The 18759-nt window shown below is 39.8% G+C and overlaps 1 protein-coding gene, 1 long non-coding RNA gene and 1 other non-coding gene across 3 annotated transcripts; all 3 read left to right on the forward strand.

Annotated features, from left to right (window-relative positions):
* Positions 1-410: 410 nt before the first annotated feature.
* LOC112750778 (uncharacterized) lies at positions 411-815 on the forward strand. Its single transcript, XR_003175998.3, has 3 exons — positions 411-463; positions 561-601; positions 763-815. It is a non-coding gene; the product is annotated as an uncharacterized lncRNA (long non-coding RNA).
* A 12922-nt stretch (positions 816-13737) lies between these two features.
* Positions 13738-13844, forward strand: LOC112752563 (small nucleolar RNA R71). Its single transcript, XR_003176994.1, has one exon. It is a non-coding gene; the product is annotated as a small nucleolar RNA R71 (small nucleolar RNA).
* Positions 13845-17556: 3712 nt separating this feature from the next.
* Positions 17557-18105, forward strand: LOC140179333 (uncharacterized). The gene has a single exon (XM_072218088.1). It carries the CDS (start codon positions 17557-17559, stop codon positions 18103-18105), a length of 549 nt encoding a protein of 182 aa, XP_072074189.1.
* The last annotated feature ends 654 nt before the right edge of the window (positions 18106-18759 follow it).

Below are 18759 nucleotides of genomic sequence, written 5' to 3' on the forward strand. Positions count from 1 at the left end.
TTAGTGTCTTCTTTTATTGTTTAATTTAATGGATCATATTATCCTTCAATTTCTTGACAGATAATAATTATAATTGAAGTGGGTACTGATTTTTCTCTCACCAATTTCTTGCTATTGCTTTTGAACAAGCACTTGTTGAGGTAAGATAATAATTATATCCTATTTTGGTTTAAATATGTTAGAAGTCTATTATCGATTTGTAGTTTATCATGTTAGAAGTCTCATATATATATTTTTCAGTTTCTGAAGTGTTTTAGGTTGTTTGTGCAGTTTGTGACACTAAGCAGCCGGTAAGTATTTTTCTTCCAACTTATTTCTGGGAGATGGACTAGACTGAATTTGATGCATGATTCCAGCTTGGGATTGTTAATATTCTTGCTTTCTCAATGATGCTGAATGATTTTTTAATCAATCTGCAGATAGAAAAACAACAGTTTCATTGTGATGATTGCGGAATCTGTAGGTGCGGTTCACTTAGCTGTGTTTGAGTAGATCCATCTCTTATGTCACCTGAGTTTATGACATACAAGCTAACTTTTTATGATCTAATTTGGAAACAGGGTTGGTGGTCAAGAGAATTATTTCCACTGCGAGAAGTGTGGTATGCATTCATCATTCAACCAACATTGTGCATTTTTTTCCCTTTTGTTTGTTTTTCCTATGCTTGTCCATACTTTGTTTTTCTTTCTTACTTTGAAAAATAAATTACTGTAAACACTTTAATAAGGCTATATATGGTGATCAATATTTTATAATCTGCAGGGTCATGCTATTCAGTTACACTGCGTGACAATCATGTGTGTGGAGAACTCCATAGACATGTGCATTACTGGTTCTGTTATTGCAATTATGTAGTTAGATGATATTGAAATATTGAAGTTGTTCTATTTTATTTTTTAATGAAAAATAGTAATAGTTATGTAGAACAATATTATATGTAATTATATTTGGAACTATTGACATTAAGAACTTTTATATATAGTTACATTGTCTTAAATTGAGGAATTATTATTTTTTTAGTGTCATTGAGAAATTATTGTGCTATAAAAGATTTAGTTTTTAAATTTTAATATTAAAAAATAAATTTTTTATTTGAGTAGTGTGTAAATGAGATGGAATTAATAAATGTTTTAAAATTAAAAATAAATAAATAATTAAAAGGTTTGTGGAAGTTTAAAAATCCCACAAAATAGTTAATTTTTGTTAAACTAGAAAATCAATTTGTGGGGGTTTTAAACTGCCACAAAAGTGTTTTATAACCCCCACAAAAGTCCACTATAAAACCCCCACCAAACACACACAAAACCCCCCACTGAATAGATAGTGGAGGTTTATAAAAACCCCACAAAAGACCTCGTGGCACCTCAAATTTTGGGGGTTTTAGAAACCCCCAAAAACCATTCAATGGGGTTATAAACCTCCACAAATAGAAAAAAAAACCTTCACAAATAAACAAAATTCTTGTAGTGGGTGTCTCTAATGGTACAGGAAATTGGAAAGCTCCTAGGATCCTACAATTTTTCTGGGAGGTTTTTTTTGGATGATTGCACTGCATTCCTTAGTCAATACTACTGTCTCAATCTCTTTCCAATCCCTCTTGTTACTCAACAACTCCTTCATGAACTTAGCATAAAAAGGTATTTGTTCAAGGGCCTCTGCAAAAGGAATGTTGATTTTCAGCTTCCTAAAGACTTCCAAAAATTTGGAGAATTGCTTGTTCTTAGATGCTTTCTGAAGTCTCTGGGGGTATGAAATTTTGGCCTTATACTCTAGAACCTTGGGTAGAGCTAGATGTGTATCAAGAGTGACTGAAAAAGGGTTATCTGGATGCTTTGAGGGGGCGTTCTTTAAGTTTTCATGGACGTTCAACACCCTCCCTGGCTCCACTGTTGGGCATTCAGCGCCCTCCCTGGCACTCTCTGTCTCTGCAATTTCCTTCTTTGGTGTCTCTTTTTCAAACTGCTTCTCACCACTCTTGGTTCCTGACCCAACGATCTTACCACTTCTCAATTGAACAGCCTAGCACTCTTCTCTAGAGTTGGAAGCTGTGTCACTGTGATGGTTGTTAGGAGGTCTCTCAAGGTGTTTGCTTGTTCAACTGATCCCCTCATTTCTCCAGATTCCTAAGTGAGGCTCTGGTTTCCTATATAAAATTTTATTGGCTTTTGGAGAGTTCTGCAATAATAGATGCCAAGTCAAAGATGCTTTGAGGTTGAGAGGGTTGCAAAGGAAGACTATTAAATTGATTCTGATCGAAACCACCCTGAGAATTGTTGGCATAATTCGGTTTTTGTCCCTAAGGTTGCTCTCTCCACTCATTGTTTGAGTGGTTCCTCCACCCTTGATTAAAAATATGAGAATACGAAGCATCATTGGGGTTTCTGGAGGAATTTTCCATGTAATTGACTTGCTCAGGTGTACACTGACCATAGTTGCACGTCTCACCTAGAGGGGAGCTGCCACTCATATCATAACGAGTATCTAAGGGAGTACTATGAACATTAGCAACTGTATGCTGCATGCCACTCAATTGCTGAGTGATGAGACTTATTTGTTGAGATAAGAGCTTATTTTGAGCAAGCAATGCATCTACAACATCTACCTCCATGACTCCTTTCTTCACTGAAGTCCTCTCGGAGGAGTATAAGTATTGGTTATTGGCAACCATCTCAATCATCTCATTGGACTCTTTAGGCATTTTCCTCTTGTGCAAAGAACTACCTGCAGAATTGTCTAGAGACATTTTGGCCATGTTGGAGAGTCCTTCATAGAAAATATGCACCTTAATCCAGTCTGAGAACATGTCAAGAGGACACTTCCTGAGCATCAACTTGTATCTTTCCCAGACCTCATAGAGAGACTCACCATCTCTCTACCTGAAAGTCTAAACATCCACCCTCAGCTTAGTCATCTTCTGAGGTGGGAAGAATTTGGTCAAGAATTCATTGACCACCTTGTTCCAAGAGTCCAAGCTCTCCTTGGGCTGAGTATCCAGCCACTATTTTGCTCTGTCCCTCACAGCAAATGGGAAAAGTATGAGCTTATAAACTTCAGGGTTCACTCCATTCGTCTTCACAGTATCACAGATCTGCAGAAAGTTGGAAATGAATAGATTTGGATCTTCCTGCGAGAGTCCATGAAATTGAAAGTTTTACTATACTGGAGTGATCAATTGTGCTTTCAGCTCAAAATTGTTTGCACCAATAGGAGGTACTAAAATACTATGCCCATAAAAGTCAGGAGTGGGAGCAGTATAGGAACTCAACGTCCTCCTTACTTGCTTATTACCATTCGGATTCCCACCATTAGCATTAACAACATTATTGGGATTGTTGGGATCCATGGTTAGCTCTTCAACTTCCTTCTCAAAAGTATCCCTGAGATTTTCATCGGCTCTGTAAGCTCTAGCTTGTTGCAAATGCCACCTCAAGGCCCTCTCAGGTTCAAGATCAAAATCAAGAAGGGGTTCTTTGTCCCTATTCCTATTCATAAACAAATAGAAAACAAAGAAAAATAGGAATCTCTACATCAGAGTGTAGAGAGTTCCCAGTGAGGTATCCTATGTAAAAAGAAATAAAATAAAACAAAGCAACAATTAACTAAAAATTTTGAAAACAACAAGAAAAAGTAGACCAAAAATTTTGAAAACTAATAAGATAAGACACTATGTTTTCGAAAATTTCAAAGGAAAAAATTACTACGGGGACACTAAACTTAAATTCAAAAATTAAAGAAAAATTTTAACTAAATTGAAATTTAATTTTTGAAAATAAAAAGGAAGAAAACAAAATTAAAAACAAATCAAAAACTAAAAATGCCTAATCTAAGTAATCAAACAACTAGTAGTTGTCAATCACAAACAATCCCTAGCAACAGCGCCAAAAACTTGGTGTGAATTTGGAGAATATCCATAACTAAACCGACAAGTATACTGGGTCGTCCAAGTAATACCTCAGGTGAGTGAGGGTCGATTCCACGAGGATTGATGGACTGAGCAACAATGATCGAATGATTGGCTTAGTTAGTTAGGCAGGCAGAAAAGTTAGTTTGGTGGTTTGAAATAGCATTAAACAGTAATTCAAGAGTAAAGGAAGCAATTAATAGAAATGGTATAAAAATCAATGAGAGAAACAGTTAAGGTGTCGGAGATGTTTATTTTTCCAGATTAAGTTTTCTTACCAACTACTTTAATCGTGCAGGATTCATTTCAGGATAAACTGTAATTGACTAAACCCTAATCTCTTAGTGATTTAGTCTCATCTAACCTTCATCAACCTCCAATCTCTTAGTCACTTGATTTCGATTAGAGGGTTAAGTGCAAATCTAGTTTATGGCCACAAAAACTCTAATTACCCAAAGCTAAGCGGATTATATGTCACGTATCCAGATCAAGTAATTAGCAATTTAGGAGGAATTTACTTTCAAGCTATGTTCAGGTGAGGGACCTCTTTCAAGGGTCACAAGAACGCACCTAGAATAAGGGTCATTCTCTCGTTCCACCCAGATTCATAAATTGAAGAACGAAAGTAATCCTTGAAACTGAATCAATACATTAATTAAAATAGAAAAGCAATAGTCTTAATCCATAGAAATAAACAGAGCTCATAACCTTAACCAATGAGGTTTAGTGGCTCATGACTTACAGGAAAAATAAGGGTTCTAAAAAGTGTGTGGAAGAGCAAGGATCCCAAAAGTCCGAACTCCCCCTAAAGGGTGAATCTTTTCCCTTTTTATATCTAACCTAATTTGATTTAAAACTAAAAATAAAATATTAAATTCTAAAACTAAAAGATATTATTTGTAATTAAAAATTACAAAAATAAAATAAAAGATAACTAATAAAAGTTTAATCCACTTGAAAATGCTTCATTGATGTGGGCTTGGCTCGGATTACCTGGCGCTAAACGCTAGTTGGATGTTTAGCACCCCAAGAGGACAGAGACGTTCCTGTTTTGTGAGGCTTGCTGGTGCTAAATGCCAGTTGGGCGTTTAGTGCTCAGAGTGGCAGCTTCAATCCTTCTCTTTCTTGAACAAAACTCTGCTAAATTGCTTCGAATTTCACCTGAAATAAATGAAAACACTAAAATACTCAAAGTAGCCTTCAAAGAGGATTTTTACACTAAAATAAAATAAAACTTAATAAATTCAACTGAAAATCACTAGAAAATAAGCGAAAAATGGGTACAAGATGCTCATGTATCGCCACAGGCTGTAAGGCCTTTTCGACTACTTTAACAAAGGCAGCTATGAAGTGGTTTGAAAACCTGCCACCCAAATCAATAACTAGCTTTGACGACCTGGCCAGAAAGTTTTTAACCAGGTTTTCTATCCAAAAGGATAAAACCAAGCACGCCCCGAGCTTGCTAGGAGTTAAACAAGAGGACGGAGAAACCTTCCGTGATTATATGAAAAGGTTCAACAAGGCATGCCTGGAAATTCAAAACCTACCCAATGAAGTTGTGATTATGGGCTTAGTCAATGGCCTCAAAGAAGGATCATTCTCCCAATCAATATCTAAAAGACACCCGACTTCTTTGAATGAAGTCCAAGAAAGGACAGAGAAATACATCAACATGGAGGAAAATTTCTAACTCACGGAATCTTTCGCACGGCCAAACCTGCCCTACCAACCTCGCGATAAAGGCAAGGAATGATGCACGGAAAACTTGTCTCGTGACAAATTTCCCTTCGGCAAGTGTACCGAATTTATCGTCAAGTAAAAACTCACAATAGAGTGAGGTCGAATCCCAAAAGGATTGATTGATCAAGCAACTTTAATTAGAGGAATGTTCTAGTTGAGCGAATCCAGAATTTGAGTTTAGAATTGCAGAAAATAAAATTGCGGGAAGGTAAATGCAGAAAAAGTAAATGCTAGAATTAAAGAACTGAAAGTAAATGACTGAAAGTAAAATGTAGAATTGTAAATGGGAATGGGGGAATTGCTCATGAAAGTAAATGACAGAAAATAAAGAGAATGGGTAAGATCATAAATGGGGAGTTCATTGGGCTTAGGAGATGTTGCATTCTCCGGATCAATTTCATTTTCATCTCTTCCTCAATCAATGCACTTATTGATCTCCTTGGCAATCTTAAGTGATTGAATTACAATTTCTTGTAATTCAATCTCTCAAATCTTGATCAATAGCCAATTCCTTGGTTAATTGCTCATGAGAAGAGATGAAGTATGGTAACTGATTATACCACATGCATTTCCCAAATCAAGTGTTGAGAGGATTATAGTCACATATCCATCCAAACCCAATTTGGTCCAGCATGAGAAAGCATTTCTAGCATGATCTCTTCATTCCTCTTTCAAGGTTCAGAAGAGATCCAAGTATGAATAGCTTCTTTTCCAAGATAACTACCCAATTGGATGAAGATCGAAAGCTTTCAAGTAAAATCAAGAGAAAATATAGAAGAAGAATAATGAAAACTAGTATTGATCCATCAAATTACAACAGAGCTCCCTAACCAAATGAAAGGGATTTAGTTGTTCATAGCTCTGGAAAATGAAAACAAAGATGGAGAATGCATGATGAAAACTAGAAGTGCAGAGAAAGTAAAATACAGAGAGTAGTTCTATACCCAGAGGCTCCCTATAATTTCCAACTCCCCAATTTAATTCAAAGCTACTCCTATATATACTACTCTTCTACTCTTCTAGTTGGTTCTTCAAGTCTTGGGTCTGGGCCTTTGGATCTTGAGTTTGAAGCAGTTATCTTCTTCATTGGGCTTGGCTTTACTTGCAGAGAGAAAGTGTGAAGTGGGCAGAGACTTTAGCTCAGAACGTTAGTGGTGTTAACGTTCAGTGAAAATATGGGTTCGAGAACGTTAGTGATATTCAACTTTTTCACTAACGTTCCTCACCCAAGTAAGAGCCACGTTAACCTCAACGTTAGTGGCACAAACGTTGCCACTAACGTTGCCCCTTTATCCTTCGCACACGTTATTGGGACTCACCTTTCCCAATAACATTGAGAAATCTCCCCCTTCCCTACGTTAGAGTCCACGTTAACTTAGTTAACGTGGCTCTTTTAACGTAGGCTTGCCAACCTTTGAGAACGTTAGTGACACTTACCATTGTCACTAACGTTCCAATGTGCCCCTATTTCTCACGTTAGAGTCCACGTTAACTAGGTTAACGTGGCTTCTAACGTGGCCATGCTAGCCATTTCCAACGTTAGTAACAAAGTTGAGTGTCACTAACGTTGGCTCAACATTCCCTTATCCATGTTAGCTTCTACGTTAACTAAGTTAACGTGGGAGTTAACGTGGCTCATGGTGGCATGTGTGGGCTCCTTCCTACGTTAGTGACAATGTTGGGTGTCACTAACGTTGGCGTCACCTCCCTTCTTCACGTTAACTTCCACGTTAACTAAGTTAACGTGGCTTATTGGGGCTTGTGTGGGTTCCTTCCAACGTTAGTGACAATGTTTAGTGTCACTAACGTTGTCGACCACCTTGTTTCCTCACGTTAGCTTCCACGTTAACTAGGTTAACGTGGGTGTTAACGTGGCTTAATGTGACTTGGCCAACGTTAGTGATAATGTTGAATGTCACTAACGTTGGCTTCCCCCCTTTCTTCTTAACGTTAGAGGCCACGTTAACTAAGTTAACGTGGTGACTAACGTGGCCACTTATGAGCTTGGTCCAACGTTAGTGATAATGTTAAGTGTCACTAACGTTGGCTCCATTCCCTTTCTTCCACGTTAGAGTTCACGTTAACTTAGTTAACGTGACTCTTAACGTGGGCAATGATGGCTTCGAGAGCGTTATTGGCAATCGCTTTTCTCATTAACTTTGCAAGTTACTCCCATTCCACGTTAGTGTTAACGTTAGTGTAACTAACGTAGCCACTAATGTGGTTCTTCTTTGCTTCCTTTGTCCTGAAATCAAGCAATAAAGTGCATCAAAGTTCTAGTCCAAGTCATGAGAAATGCAACATCCAATTTGTCCTTAAATTCATGCAAAATCCTCATGAAATCATGTAAATTGCACAATGCATGCTTGAATCAAGATGTAAGTGAATATCTACCCAAAACCAGCTTATTTCCTAAGGAAATGCATGAAACTACCCTAAAAACAGTAAAAAAAAGGTCAGTGAAACTGGCCAAAATACCTTGGCATCACAACACCAAACTTAAAGCTTGCTTGTCCCTAAGCAAGTACTGGAGCAAGAGAATGATGAATGGAATGCCAAGAGAAATGAGTCATTCTTGTGGAATTCATGTCCCTGGTTTTATGGTGGTTTCATGCATAGCAACTTCGGTTCATTCCTGGCTTTCAGACCTTTATCATGTCCTAGAGTACTCACTGTGATTGCATCCCATGAGACTTTTATTCATTGATCCTTTTATTGTCATTTCAGGGCGTATTTTTGTTCTTAGGCTAAGTGCTCTCTAAGGGGACAACTCTTTAAAATAAGCTTTCAGCCAACACTCCCGAACCAGTTGGTTCAAGGTGCTAAGTGTTGAAGCACCCCTAAGGACTTACTTGCTCAAGTCTCTCCCCCATACATACACACCACAGGCACATAGTTTATTTATTTTCTTTTCTTGAGACCTTGGTGTCCAGCACCTCTTTGGGTTACTAAATGCTCTGTATTGAGGGTTACTCTTGATAGTGGACTTTCAGCTGATAATCCCGAGTTAGTTAACCCAAGTTACCAAGTGATAAGGCACCCCTAAGAGCTTATTCATCCAAGTAGATCCCTCACACAGGAGCACCACAGACACATGCCTCAAGATAAAAACCATTGGTGCCTAGCCTTATTACTTACTCTTTTTCTTTTATTTTTTAACCTTTATTTTCTTTTCCCTTTTTCTTATTAGGATCTTCTTATTTAGCTAGTCTCATGGGGTGTGTCTCCAGCATAGTATTCCTGACAGATAGTTGTCCTCCCACCTTATGGTTGAACCAACTTAGCTAATTTATGACTATACCATAAACTCATGAACTCACTCCATAGTATGAACTCCTCTCTGGTCTTTAAAAACACTCATTCTCTTTTCATTTGATTCAAAGGGATAGGTATACAAGTAAGTAAGGAGATGATGTAGTAACATAAAGACTAGCAAACATAGACTTATTCAGAAAGAAAACTTTAAAGACAGAATTTAAAAAGTTCAACTAACATGGAAGCATGTTCTATTTCATACAAGATCTTCCTTATTTAAAGCATAGAAAAAGATGGACCAAAGAAGGAACTCCACCACCTTTTACTCTTGTGGATGTCCATGCTATCCTTCTTGCTTGTCCTCTTGGTGTTTTTCTTGATTGCTTGTGCTCCCACTTCCCTTGCCTTTTCCAAGCAGCTTCTTCCAGAAACCACCATCTTCCATCTTCTTCTTGAGTGTTTCCTTCTGCTGTTTCACCTTCCTCTCTTCTTGTTCTACAAAATCTTTTTAGACCTCATCATATGTAGGGATGGCATAGTGTAGATGATGCATATTACTAGACATGTAGTTCAACTTGGCTTGAGTGTTTACGTTGAACTCCTCCCTATGTAGTTGCCGTCCTTCATTAAGTACAGTGAACTCATTGAATGCTTTCATCTGAGCTATTTGTCGCTGATTGAGTTCCTGCAAATGCTTATCTTGACGTTCTTGCCTCTCAGTAACTTGGTGGATGGCTTGAGTGAGCTGGGAGTATTGTTCCTGTTGCTGCTCCATTTGTTGTTTTTGCCACTCTTCTTGTTGGCTCATCCAGTTGGACTGAAAGTTTAGTATTTGCTCTTGTCCTTCCATATGTCTCATCCCCAAATTTTCAATGGCTTTTAGAAGGTGATTCATATTCAAGTCGACTGGGTAAGGATGCTCTTCTTGTTGATATTCTTCCTGATGAGACTCCTCTTGGTGAGCTCCTTCTTTTGTCTTTAGTTTTCCTATTTGTGGCCTTCTCTGTTGCTGAGCAGGTGTAGTATATTCCAGACGCTGGATCGTCATTAGCCTCCCAGGGTGCACCCAGTCTGGATTACCATCCTCAAAGATTACCTTGGCCTTTGTACACAATCGGAGAATGGTGCTGGGGTACCAAAGTCTGGCACCTGATTCAAGCTTCTTAGCTGAATCTTGAATTTCCTCAGCTATAAGTTCATGCACATTGATTTCTCCACTTTCTATTAGGCAATGTACCATAGTTGCTCGATTAATATTTACCTCTGAATTATTTGCAGCTGGAAGGATGGATCTCCTCACGAGTTCAAACCACCCCTTGCCTTCCGGGCTAAGGTCTCCCCTCTTGATGAACCGGGGTCTCCCATCTCCATACCTCTCCCAGTCAGCTGCTATAACACAGATGTCATTCACGATCTCAGTGAGCTCATCATTGTCTGGGCTCCTACTTATCCTTGCATGATAACTGGGCTCATCAAAGTGTGGTGATTTCAGGTGAAGAACTCTTGTTATAGCAATTGGGCTGAAGTCCACCTCCTTTCCTCTCACATAACTTTTGAAGGTTGGGGCCCTGGCTTTGTCTTCTCTGACCACATTTGTGTAGAACTCTTTGATGAGGTTCGCATTGATTTTCCCTTCTGGATTAGTGAGCCTTTGCCACCCTCTCTGTTCAATCTTCTCCCAAATCTGTGGGCACTCGTCTTCATTGAATTGGAAGGTTAACTCGAGCAGTATCTTTTTGAGCTTTATCCGCTCAAATTCTCGTTCATGAAAGGCAGTTTTGAATCTCTTCTCATAAAAAAGAATGCTCTCCATTGGTTCCTTCCTCTTTTGCCTCTTGGAGCTTGATGCTGCCATGAATGAAGTTAATGCGAAAAAGGGTGTAGTGAAGGGAAGAAATGTAGGATTTAGAGAGTGGAAAGTTGAAGAACTAGTTGCTGGAAAGTGAAGTGCAAGGGATAGGAATTTCGAATGTGGAGATGGTGCGGATTGGATCCACTTATATAGAGAAGTGATGAGTGGATGAAGGGTGTGGATTAATGGAGTGGTTGCTTGATGGACGGTTGGGGTTGTGCATGGATAAAGGACAAGGATCACCACTTTATGATGGAGATTGCTCGGTCTTCAAGGGTCTCATTCTTTTCAATATTGCATGTCAACATTTTCCAATGCATTCCCTTTTTAGAACAAGTGTGTAGTTCCTCATTTGGTGGTGTCCGAGCCCTCTTCATTTAGTTGTCCAATCAATCCCCTTCAATGCTCCTCTCCCTTTCCCTATAAAGATAGAATAAGAAAGGTAAGAATTAATAATAAAAAAAACAATTTAAACTTTACAGCTAAAATAGTAAAAAGAGAAAAAGGATTTGTTTATTTATGAACTCCAACTAACTAACTACTTGTGTATCCTTATATGCAAATTTGTGGCACCATGGGGTGACACCAAACTTAGTTTGGAGCACTGTGATGAAAAGTTCTGTCCAAAGCTCCAAGACTAGCATGCTTTCAGTTGCATTCATGCTTTCTTGGCACGCTTTGAACACCAAACTTGTTCTTCACTATTTACTGCAATATAAGGATTTCACCAAGTGTTTGTCAAGTTTGGGTTGGAATTCATGAATATTGACTTATTCACTAGTAAAAGCTAATAAAACATGGGTTGCCTCCCATGAAGCGCTTCTTTAGCGTCACTAGCTTGACGTTTCTCCTTCATCAGGGAGGTTGATAATGCTTCAAGTCCTCCCCTCTTGCCTTGGACTTATATCCATTGGTTGTATCAATGATCTCTACATGTTCCAAGGAGAGAACTCTGTTGATAGTGAAGACCTTAGGTAACTGAGATGGTACAGTGGAGAGATTAGGGGGAATATCTGGGAAGTAAGCTGAGATCACTTTATCCCCTGGAGAGAAGTCTTCCGTAGGGATCTTCTTGTTCCTCCACCCCCTTGGTATCTTCTTCTTTGTCCCTTTTGATGTTGCCTTGCTCTTGGTGACTTCTTCTTCTAAGGAAATTTTGTTGTTGTCTTCACATGTCTCTGGTGGTTTAGGTTCCTCCAGCTTTTCCTTGAGCTGTGACAACTGCTTATTTCCTTGTTTATCAACCAAGGGCTTTCCCAGATGGGCTGGTTGTGCTTCAGTGCTTGTTTCCTCTGTCAGCATCTCATTATGATCATTGCTTAGTTCTTTGTTTTCTTGATCTTCTTCTTGCGAGAGTTTGAAGACATTAAAGCTGAGTCGTTCATCATGGATCCTCAATATTAGCTCCCCTCGCTCCACATCTATGAGTGCTCTGGCTGTAGCTAGGAATGGTCTTCCCAATATGATTGGGTGAGTGTGACTCTCTTCCATGTCCAAGATGACAAAGTCTGTGGAAAGAAAGTATTTCCCAACCTTTAACAACACATTTTCCACCACCCCTATTGCTTGTTTTTGAGTTTTGTCAGCCAGCCTGATGACTACATCTGTGGGCAATATCTCATTGATCTGCAGCTTCTTCACCAGGGATAAGGGCATTAAGTTGATGCTTGCTCCCAAATCGCAGAGTGCTTTATCAAACATTGTTTCCCCTATGGCACAGGGGACATGAAAACTCCCTGGATCTTTTCTTTTCATAGGCAACTGTGGTTGAATGAGTGCACTGCACTCATTGTTCATCACTATAGTTTGGCCTCCCTTGAGTGAGCTTTTCCTGGGAAGCAGCTCCTTCATATACTTGATGTATGCAGGCATTTGTTGAATAGTCTTGATGAATGGTATGTTGACATGCAGAGATGCAAACAAATCTAGAAACCTTGAGTATATTCTCTTCTCCACAGCACCATTGAGCAGTTGGGGAAAAGGTGCATAGAGTCTCAGTAGCTCCTGTTGTGAGATTTCTGGTTCTTGATGATCTTTTTCCTTCTTCTCTACTGAGGTATCTTCAGGTTGTTCTGACAGCTTGCTTGGCTTGTCCTCAGTCTCCTTATCACTTATAGTGACCATCTTGCAATCTTCCCATCTTACCTTCTTTGTTTCACCTCTCGAATTCTTCTCTGTGTCACTTGGGAATCCATCTGTGGGTTTGGGAATTTGCTCAGAGAGATACCCCACTTGAGATTCCAACCTCTTGATTGTGTCTCCCTGGTTCTTGAAACTGGCTCGCACTTCTTCCTTGAACACCTTGTTGTCTTGAATCTCCTTGCCCATGCCTTCAAGTAGATTCTCAATCCTTGAGAGTCTGTCATCAAATGATTGTAGATCATGATTAGAAGTGGAAGGATGAGGTAAGTTATTTTGGTTTTGATGTGGATGTGGAGAGGTGTTGTTATTGGGGTGTTGATATGGTCTAGATGTGAAGTGTTGGTGGCTTGCATTGTTGGGATTTGGGCGTCTTTGATCAAGGCTTTGGTCTTGTTGATTTTCCCACCCAAAGTTTGGGTGATTCCTCCATCCAGGGTTGTAGGTCTTGGAGTATGGATCATGGTTTTGCTTAGGTGAATTTCCAATGTAGTTGGCTTGCTCCTGACTTACCTCTGCTTCTTCATTCACTCCTTCTTGGGTTGTTGATGAAGTGGTGATTGTCGCTACTTGGTTCCTCTCCATCTTCTTGGTGAGGTCAGCCAGTTGTTGGGTAATGAGATTGTTCTGAGCCAGCAGAGCATCTACATTTTTTAGCTCCATCACTCCTCTTGTGTTCCCTCTTTCGGAAGCATAGAAGTAGTCGTTCTCTGCTACTGTTTCAATGACATCTATGGCCTCCTCAATGGTCTTCTTCTTGTTCAAAGATCCTCCAGATGAATGGTCTACGGCCTTCTTTGACTCATAAGAGAGCCCTTCATAGAAAATGTGCAGCTGCACCCATTCATTGAACATATCTGGTGGGCACCTCCTTGTTAGGTCCTTAAACCTCTCCCATGCTTCATATAGAGTCTCACCATCTTGTTACCTGAAAGTTTGGACCTCATCTCTCAGCCTATTGATTCGTTGAGGGGGGTAAAATCTTGCTAAGAATTTGTTCACCACATCTTCCCAAGTTGTCAAGCTCTCCTTTGGGAAAGACTCCAGCCACTTGGCTGCCTTATCCTTGAGTGAAAATGGAAATAAGAGCAGTCTATAGGCGTCAGGATGAACACCATTAGACTTCACTGTGTCACATATTCTCAGGAAGGTGGTTAAATGTTGATTGGGGTCCTCTTGGACACTCCCTCCGAACGAACAGTTGTTCTGAACAAGGGTGATGAGCTGTGGCTTCAGTTCAAAATTGTTGGCATGGATGGTTGGCTTTTGAATGCTACTTCCACAGTTTCCTGGGTTTGGATTGATGTAAGAGCCTAAAACTCTTCTATCCTCCCCAGCATGATTTGTTCGTCCTCCTCCGCCATGGTTGTGAGCTTCTTCTTCACGATGATTTTCCATGTTTTTTTCCATGTTTGGTTCAAAGTATTCCTCCTCTTCCTCAGCACCAACTACACGTTTTTCTCTTGCTTCCCTTCTTAATCTCAAGAAGGTCCTCTTAGGTTCAGAATCAAAAGAAGTTGAAGCCCCGCTTTTTCTCCCTGTCATACAACCAACTAGTACAAGCAAAGAGAATAAGTGCAGAAAGTATTTCTGTCAGAATTACTGTTAGTGTGAGTGATGCAATATATCAAACAGTTAGTGGGTTAGTGAAATGAATGGTAAATAACAAAGAAAGAGTAGGGGGAAGGGAAGAAATTAACTAAAACAGAAAGTAAATGACTCAAACAAAAAATTAAATCAAACAAAACAAAAATGCTCAATCTAGTTATCTTCCAATTTAATCATTGTTGATGCACAATCAATCCCCGGCAACGGCGCCATAAACTTGATGCACGAAAAACTTGTCTCGTGACAAATTTCCCTTCGGCAAGTGTACCAAATTTGTCGTCAAGTAAAAACTCACAATAGAGTGAGGTCGAATCCCAAAAGGATTGATTGATCAAGCAACTTTAATTAGAGGAATGTTCTAGTTGAGCGAATCCAGAATTTGAGTTTAGAATTGCAGAAAATAAAATTGCGGGAAGGTAAATGCAGAAAAAGTAAATGCTAGAATTAAAGAACTGAAAGTAAATGACTGAAAGTAAAGTGCAGAATTGTAAATGGGAATGGGGGAATCGCTCATGAAAGTAAATGACAGAAAATAAAGAGAATGGGTAAGATCAGAAATGGGGAGTTCATTGGGCTTAGGAGATGTTGCATTCTCCGGATCAATTTCATTTTCATCTCTTCCTCAATCAATGCACTTATTGATCTCCTTGGCAATCTTAAGTGATTGAATTACAATTTCTTGTAATTCAATCTCTCAAATCTTGATCAATAGCCAATTCCTTGGTCAATTGCTCATGAGAAGAGATGAAGTATGGTCACTGATTATACCACATGCATTTCCCAAATCAAGTGTTGAGAGGATTATAGTCACATATCCATCCAAACCCAATTTGGTCCAGCATGAGAAAGCATTTCTAGCATGATCTCTTCATTCCTCTTTCAAGGTTCAGAAGAGATCCAAGTATGAATAGCTTCTTTTCCAAGATAACTACCCAATTGGATGAAGATCGAAAGCTTTCAAGTAAAATCAAGAGAAAAGATAGAAGAAGAATAATGAAAACTAGTATTGATCCATCAAATTACAACAGAGCTCCCTAACCCAATGAAAGGGGTTTAGTTGTTCATACCTCTGAAAAATGAAAACAAAGATGGAGAATACATGATGAAAACTAGAAGTGCAGAGAAAGTAAAATACAGAGAGTAGTTCTATGCCCAGAGGCTCCCTATAATTTCCAACTCCCCAATTTAATTCAAAGCTACTCCTATATATACTACTCTTCTACTCTTCTAGTTGGTTCTTCAAGTCTTGGGTCTGGGCCTTTGGATCTTGAGTTTGAAGCAGTTATCTTCTTCATTGGGCTTGGCTTTACTTGCAGAGAGAAAGTGTGAAGTGGGCAGAGACTTTAGCTCAGGACGTTAGTGGTGTTAACGTTCAGTGAAAATATGGGTTCGAGAACGTTAGTGATATTCAACTTTTTCACTAACGTTCCTCACCCAAGTAAGAGCCACGTTAACCTCAACGTTAGTGGAACAAACGTTGCCACTAACGTTGCCCCTTTATCCTTCGCACACGTTATTGGGACTCACCTTTCCCAATAACATTGAGAAATCTCCCCCTTCCCTACGTTAGAGTCCACGTTAACTTAGTTAACGTGGCTCTTTTAACGTAGGCTTGCCAACCTTCGAGAACGTTAGTGACACTTACCATTGTCACTAACGTTCCAATGTGCCCCTATTTCTCACGTTAGAGTCCACGTTAACTAGGTTAACGTGGCTTCTAACGTGGCCATGCTAGCCATCTCCAACGTTAGTGACAAAGTTGAGTGTCACTAACGTTAGCTCAACATTCCCTTATCCACGTTAGCTTCCACGTTAACTAAGTTAACGTGGGAGTTAACGTGGCTCATGGTGGCATGTGTGGGCTCCTTCCAACGTTAGTGACAATGTTGGGTGTCACTAACGTTGGCGTCACCTCCCTTCTTCACGTTAACTTCCACGTTAACTAAGTTAACGTGGTTTATTGGGGCTTGTGTGGGTTCCTTCCAACGTTAGTGACAATGTTTAGTGTCACTAACGTTGTCGACCACCTTGTTTCCTCACGTTAGCTTCCACGTTAACTAGGTTAACGTGGGAGTTAACGTGGCTTAATGTGACTTGGCCAACGTTAGTGATAATGTTGAATGTCACTAACGTTGGCTTCCCCCCTTTCTTCTTAACGTTAGAGGCCACGTTAACTAAGTTAACGTGGTGACTAACGTGGCCACTTATGAGCTTGGTCCAACGTTAGTGATAATGTTAAGTGTCACTAACGTTGGCTCCATTTCCTTTCTTCCACGTTAGAGTTCACGTTAACTTAGTTAATGTGACTCTTAACGTGGGCAATGATGGCTTCGAGAGCGTTATTGGCAATCACTTTTCTCATTAACTTTGCAAGTTACTCCCATTCCACGTTAGTGTTAACGTTAGTGTAACTAACGTAGCCACTAATGTGGTTCTTCTTTGCTTCCTTTGTCCTGAAATCAAGCAATAAAGTGCATCAAAGTTCTAGTCCAAGTCATGGGAAATGCAACATCCAATTTGTCCTTAAATTCCTGCAAAATTCTCATGAAATCATGTAAATTTCACAATGCATGCTTGAATCAAGATGTAAGTGAATATCTACCCAAAACCAGCTTATTTCCTAAGGAAATGCATGAAACTACCCTAAAAACAATAAAGAAAAGGTCAGTGAAACTGGCCAAAATGCCCTGGCATCAAGGAACCCAAAAAGAAGGAGGAGCAAAATGTAGAGAAACATCGATAATACCATAACTATACTCATCTTAGGGTTTTCCTGGTGGATGTTTACAGAGAAATATACCACACGGAGAAGCTTCCACCACCTCGCCCAATCAAACACAAGAAGGCAGGAAGTCAGACATAATACTGTGAGTACCATAAGCTCCATGGACATTCTACCAATGAATGTTACGATATGAAGAATGTCATAGGAAAGCTAGCCAGAGAAAGTTGACTAGACCGATACTTGGCTGATAAGTCGGACGACCCGAGGAAAAGAAGACGGAATGAGGAAGGAGGACGACAAGAACATCCACCTCAAATCTCGGAGCGACATATACACATGATCAATGGAGGATTTGCTGGAGGGAAAATAACAAAATCATCATGGAAAAGACACCTCAAGGAGGTATATCAAGTCATGGAAGATAGTCAACCATCCGATTTACCCACTCTCTCGTTCACCAAAGAAGATGCTCAAGGGGTAACGCCTGGGCATGATGATTCCGTGGTGATAACCATGATTCTAGCAAATGCTAACCTCCATAGAACCATGATAGATCGGGGTAGCTCGACCGACATCCTATTCAAACCAGCCTTCTATAAGCTCGGGCTGGAAGGGAATGATCTAAAGGCATATCCCAACAGTCTCTTCGGTTTGGAAGATATGTTGATCCAACCTTTGGGATACATCTCGTTATACACCACTTTTGGAAAGGGTGTAAAATCGAAGATGTTAAACATCGATTACATCCTAGTCAATGTAAACTCGGCGTACAACACCTTAATAGGCTGGACCACTTTGAATCGACTTGCAGCTGTTGATTCAACCCCCCACCTCTGCATGAAATTCCCTATAGCCGAAGGGATTGCTATCATCAAATGGGATTAAAAATTAGCAAGGAAATGCTATAATGAGAGCCTTAATTTGAAAGGTAATTCGGGGGCGGGCAAAGAAGTCAATACCATTGAATTGAGTGGAGTCCAAGTTCATGAAGAGTTGCACCCTCAACCTATAGACAGGGTAGAAGAGGTCCAAATCGGAGACCACTCTGATAAAACCATGAACATAGGAACTAACTTAGAAGGAAGCCTGAAGGAACAACTCGTTGAGCTACTAAGGAAATATTCTGACCTCTTCGCCTGGAAAGCCTCCGACATGCCCGGTATGAACCCCGACCTGATGACCCACAAACTCACAGTATATCCAGGTTCCCGACCTGTTCAACAAAAGCGTCGAAAGCTCAGACCAAAAAGGACACTTCATAGGGGAAGTTAAATATCCACTGTGGCTAGCCAATGTTATTTTGGTGAAAAAACAAAATGGAAAGTGGAGGATGTGTGTTGAATAGACTGACCTCAATAAAGCTTGTCCTAAAGATCTCTATCCTCTTTCCAACATTGACGTCTTAGTTGATTTAGTCTCAGGATATCGGTATTTATCCTTCATGGATGCCTACTCGGGATACAATCAAATCCCAATGCGTAAGTCGGATCAAGAAAAGACCTTGTTCATAACCCCAAAGGCTGACTATTGCTATGTAGT

The sequence above is a fragment of the Arachis hypogaea genome, chromosome 15 (assembly GCF_003086295.3).
Source record: "Arachis hypogaea cultivar Tifrunner chromosome 15, arahy.Tifrunner.gnm2.J5K5, whole genome shotgun sequence".
In the NCBI taxonomy this organism is placed as follows: Eukaryota; Viridiplantae; Streptophyta; class Magnoliopsida; order Fabales; family Fabaceae; genus Arachis; species Arachis hypogaea.